The following is a 6,000-nucleotide window of genomic DNA, read 5'->3' as shown; positions in this document are numbered from 1 at the left end:
TTGATGTGATCATACCCATAAAGAACGCTCCGTAATGCAAAGAGAATTTATTATCGTAGATTAAGCAGAGGAAGAAAATCTGTGGAATGCGCATTTGGAATGCTGACACAGAAGTTACATGTCCTGAGCAGTCCTATCCATTCTCGAACTACAGAAAGAGTGATGACACAATAAAATCCGTGTGCATAATGCATAACTGCATTCGAAAACATGAGTGTGTCCAATACAGTTGCGGTGAACAACCATGGAACAGTTCCGAAATGCCAACAGTCAGAATCCAGCCTAGGAAAGACATTGTACTGCATCCTCATTCTACTGCTTATGAAGTAAGAAATTATTTAGCGAACTAGTTTCTGATGCCCCGTATTTCCCTGGAAGTACTGCATCAACAATAATCTGATTGTCTTTCTTTATAAAATTTTTTATGTGTATACACGTATTAGTAACTTATTAATTACATTTCTTGTGTAGTGGATAGTTATAAATCGTTGATTAGTTTTTTTAATAAAATGGATCTTAAAGCATATTTATTTTATGTTAATAATTTTAATTATTGATAATGAACTTATCTGATAGATCAACCTCATCGGCTACTTCATGCCATGCTCTCTCTGTCACCTCCTCACTTGAATACCCTTTCAATTTGTAATTTTACAGTTCTGTATATTTCTCCACTTCTCCCACGAATTTCATATTAAACATTTGTTCGTACACTGTGCAACCCAATGGTACGAATGCAGCTGAGAGTCTGGGAGACTAGCACGTCGGGTCGCATAGTATCAAAGTCGTGGTGTCTCTGGGACGCCGCTACGGTAGTATTCCTGTCTGAACGACCCTCCCTAATTACACATGCCGCGTCGTTTGGTTGCAGAAAAAAATGTTGTGAATTCCTGAGGGATCAAACTGCTTAGGTCATTGGTCTATAAGATTACACATCACTTAAACTAACTCAGACCAACTTACGCTAAGAACAACATACACACCCAAGCCCGTGGGAGGACTCGAACCTCAGTCGGGGGTGGGGGGGAGGGGGCGCAGTCCGTGACATGACGCCTCAAACCACGCGGTTTTGGATGCAGAGTATCTCAGTCGCTCGGAGACGTAAGTATACCCTTGTGAATAGGGCCTACGGGTAATATATCAATTGACCTGCCCGGATAGTCGAGAACACTAATGGCCAAGGATCCGTGAAACTGGGCGATGAGCCGTACCCGGGTGAAATCCGCCTCGCGGTTTAACGACGGGAGGAGATGGTGAGCCGGCCAGATAGAATGTGGTATTCTGGAGATTTCTCACATCAAGCTCGGTAAATACCAGTGTGGTAACCGTTATCTCACTTGGACGGGATGCAGGAGGATGGGGTACACTGATTCCCTTCCGGAGCGAATTGTGGCTTCAGAAACGGCATTCCGCCACCAAACATTACTAATAACACTGCCGATACCAGGTGTATACCAATGCCGACCCCGACGACGAAACGGGAAAAAGACAAAAGCAAAAGTAGAAGAAGATGCGTTCATTTCAACTTGTCACGATGCAACTGGCGTTTTCCTCCGATTTATGAGCATCTGCTTTGTAAACCTTGTCCATCATCGGCATTCTCAGTTAATAATAATAATTATTGTTGCTTGCAGCGCCACTGCAACGATTTGTTCTTCTGCTGCAAAACAAAAAGATCGTCAAATGAATGCCATAACGTGATATATTGCAACAGAACACCTACGAATCGAACTTATGGTATCATTGCTATCAATTACTTGATTGGTGAGTGGTTTAAGTAGTTGCACAGTTGAATTCGTCATAATTATTGCAAACTCGAATCTGTGTTATCTTTCCAGCAATATGCTGCTTGAGAAATGTGTTATCTTTGACATATGATCGTAGGAATGTTTACAGTATGTGTGTATTCGGTTGTATGCAGAAGCAATGAGAGACCTGTAAAAATTCTGTAGTTTCATTAGTATATTTTCCGGTTGTTATACAGTAACAAACACTTACAGAGCGAGATGATTGCGTTGGAGTGTCGTTTTAGACAAGTAACAGGATTGCTACTTCGTAGATGTTATGCGAGGTACGACTGAATTTGTTCTCAGAGTTATTGTCTGCATTCAAAGTAATTTGTCTTAGTGTACATTATTTACCATTGGGAAAAGGGAGAAACTGTGATTGATCTTATAAATTAGGTGCGTGGATCTATGATAGATTGTATTAATATTTGACAAGGAGCTGTCATTTGGCACAATAATATTGATCCTGTCACGACCAGCCGCTTATATATATACGAATCGCTACTATCGTAACTGGAATTTTGTGTGAGGTATATGTGTTTTATTTATTCTTTCATCCTGGGACCATCCCACAATGATGTAGGATTTGTCATCGTCGACAACGAATAGATTGTTAAATTAAAACTTTTATTCTCACATGACGTACATACTGAAATCATTGATTGAAAGTACAGGAGACTCATCAATATAAATAATTTAACAGTGATACATACAATGTGTGTAAAAATCATTCTTAATTTACAAAAATCATTGCAAATTTGTTTCATTACACTGCAAAGAAATCTTCATAATCATTTAAAATTTTATTGAAAATATTTTTCTATAAATAATTTTGTATTGGTATTTATGAAGGCAAACAATTCATAAAATAAATACATGGAATAGTTAAAATTTTTAGATCCTTGATTAGATAGGCTTAATTTTATACTTATTTTTGATAATAGTTTTTTTGAAGTAGTAATATTCTATTGAGACTACTTGCATTATCCCAAAACATTATTCCATAATGTACAGCCGCACAGTCTAGGGCGCTGCAGTCATGGACTGTGCGGCTGGGCCCGCCGGAGGTTCGAGACCTCCCTCGGGCGTGTGTGTGTGTGTGTGTGTGTGTGTGTGTGTGTGTGTGTGTGTGTGTGTGTGTGTGTGTCCTTAGGATAATTTAGATTAAGTAGTGCGTAAGCTTTGGGACTGATGACCTTAGCAATTAAGTCCCATAAGATTTCACACATAATGTACAATAAATTCAAAATAGATTTGGTAAACAACTTTTCTTTAACTATTTATCTGGTAATAGAGATGAAGCCAGTCGCATTTTTACGATTTATTCAACCATGAATGTGTTTTCGAGCCACTGCAGGTTCATCAGATAGAGGTGTTACAGGAACATTATGTTGTGGACCAAGTGTAGCTAGGTGCAGTGCGGGTGCTGCTAGTGGAAATGTCAGAAATTTAGTAATACATGTACATATGTGTTGTCTGCAGATAAAACTGAGTGGGATATTGTATTTAGAGGTAAACCAACCTGTGGACATTTGTGCTGTCCTCCTTTGTATCCATTCAGTATCCCCTGTTAGTTGCATTTGGTATGGCTCCCACACACATGCAGTATTTTATGGTAGGTCACAGGAGTGATATTGAGCAATTTCCTACGCATGCCCATAATATTCTACCAATAAAGCGAAGTCTGCCACCTACGTTAGTGAAACTGAGCCTATGTGATCATCCAGTTTCATATCCCTGTGAATTGTTTCATCCAGGTATTTGTATGAATTGACAGATTTCAATTGTGACTCACTTGTATTGTAGTCACAAGATACTAGGTTTTCTTGTGAAGTGCACAGTTTTCATTTCTTAATATTTAAAGCAAGTTGTCAGTCTGTGCACCACATTGTAAACTTATCAAGGTCCAACTGAATATTTGTGCAGCTTGCACCATCTGTGAAAAGTTTAAGGTTACTAATATTGTCTGCAGGGTCATTAGCCTATGCTGAGGTGACGAATGTCGTGAGATACCTCATAATATCGTGTTGTACCTCCTTTAGTCTGATATAGTACAACATATGGACATTGCATGGACTCAACAAGTTGTTGGAAGTCCCCTGCAGAAATCCTGAATGTGCTGCCTCTGTAGCTATTCATAACTGTGAAAATGTTGCTGGTGCAGGATTTTGTGCACAAACTGACCTCTTTTTTTATGTCACATAAATGTTTGAAGGCATTCATGTCAGGGAATTGGACGGCCAGATTATTCGCTCAAATTGTCTGCAGTGTTCTTCAAACTATTTGCGAATTGTTGTGGCCCATTGATGTGGTGCATTGACATCCATAAAAATTCAATCATTGATTGGGAACATGAAGTCCATGAATAGGTAAACATGGTCTCCAGGTACCTGACCATAACCATTTCCAGCCAATGAGTGGTTCATTTGGAGTAGAGGATCCAATCCATTCTATGTAAACACAGCTCATGCCATTATGGAGCCACCACCAGCTTGCACAGTGCCTTGTTAACAACCTGGGTCCATGGCTTTGTGGGGGAGTCTGTGCAACACTCAAACCATACCATCAGCTCGTACCAACTGAAATTGGGACTCATCTGACCAGGCCACAGTTTTCCAGTTGTCTGGAACTCAATTGATATGGTCACGAGCCCAGGAGAGGCACTGCAGGCAATCTCATGCTGCTAGCAAAGGCACTAGCATCAGTTGTCTGCTGCCATAATCCTTTAACACCAAATTTCACTGCACTGTCCTAAAGCATACAGTTGTTGAATGTCCCACATCAATTTCTGCAGTTATTTCAAGCAGTTTTGTTTGTCTGCCAGCACTAATAACTCTACGCAAACATCACTGCTTTGCGTCATTAAGAGAAGGCTGTTGGCCACTGTGTTGTCTGTGGTGAGAGGTAATGCATAAAATGTGGTGTTCCCAGCACACTCTTGACACTGCAGATCTCAGAATACTGAATTCCCTAACAATTTCCGAAATGGAATCTCCCATCCTTATAGTTCCAACTACCATTCTACATTCAAAAGTCTTAATTCCCACCATGCAGCCATAATCACATCAGAAACCTTTTCACACAAAATTGCCCGAGTACAAATGACAGCCCCACCAGCGCACTGCCCTCGCATTCCTCGTGTAAGCAATACTACCGCCATCTGTATATGTGCATGTTGTTATCCCACGACTTTTGTCACCTTGTGTATACTACTGTATAAAGACAAGCCATCGTTTAGCATTGTTACCAAAAATTTCAAAAAGTTCCTGATTGATTGACTTCAAAGTTTCACACAATAATCTAATAAACGTTCAGACGGATATGCGTGGTTCTCTAATAAACATTGAGACAGTCGTTGGCTGTATATTTATTAAACAAAAACGTGCGTGTTTCCTGTTAAATCTAACTGTGGAAAGCAAAATGCTGTCCTGTGAAAATGTGTTGTTTTGTTTTGTTTCTTGCAATCAATTTTAACTGCAAAGCAGAGCATTTAAAACATTAAACAAATTGTTCCTTCATATATATTCATTCTCTTTATCTGTAATTTTAAACAAAAATTGCATACAGAGCAATGTGCTGTTTTTATTTCTTCCTTGCAGTCGGTTTTAACTGCAAACGAGAACGTTGTATTATGGCTCATCATCTTATGGTCAGAATAGTACTACAGAATCTGAATCATTTGAAACTTTGTAACCCTACCCATTTGCAGGTTAAAATGTGCAAAATACTGTCATTGAAGCTACTATCCTCACAGGTCGTGCAGCAGGAGAGGTCTCTCATACCCCATGTGCCAGTGATGCCAAGCAATTGACCCATTTGATTCATGATCATGGTTTCATTCTCAATAACAATAAACAAGGCTCAAGGTTGGTGAGAGGGGGAAAAGGTGATTTTTTTTTGGGGGGGGGGGGAGGAAATGGACATGAAGAGGAGAAAGAACATGAGCAGAGAGAGAGGGGGGGGGGGGAGGTGATGATGGGCAAAGAGAGAGGTTGTAGGAGAAGATGAACAGAGGGAAGGGAGAGGAGGAGATCTGGGCAGAGAGTGGGGTAATAAGGAGATTAGTACATATCTCCAATTTCCATAAATATATAACAACTACGAAGCATTGCTGGGTTTGCTAGTATATGAGGTGTGATCAAAAAGTAATGGGAATTTTTGTTTTTCTTAAAGAATCTTTATTTGTTCATCATCAATATCAACATTGCTCACT

General features: G+C 39.8%; 1 protein-coding gene across 1 annotated transcript in view; it reads left to right on the top strand.

Moving 5' to 3' along the window:
• The first annotated feature begins 1,871 nt into the window (after positions 1-1,871).
• LOC126425235 (EH domain-containing protein 1-like) overlaps positions 1,872-6,000 on the top strand; it is a 50,324-nt gene continuing 46,195 nt past the window's right edge. The window contains exon 1 of the mRNA XM_050088194.1: positions 1,872-2,071. Coding sequence (XP_049944151.1) covers positions 2,007-2,071 — 65 coding nt within the window. The 5' untranslated portion in view covers positions 1,872-2,006. The remainder of the gene's footprint in view (positions 2,072-6,000) is intronic.

The sequence above is a fragment of the Schistocerca serialis genome, chromosome 10, assembly GCF_023864345.2.
Source record: "Schistocerca serialis cubense isolate TAMUIC-IGC-003099 chromosome 10, iqSchSeri2.2, whole genome shotgun sequence".
NCBI lineage: Eukaryota > Metazoa > Arthropoda > Insecta > Orthoptera > Acrididae > Schistocerca > Schistocerca serialis.
The sequence above is the reverse complement of the archived record's forward strand: the minus strand, read 5'-3'. Positions and strand labels throughout refer to the sequence as shown.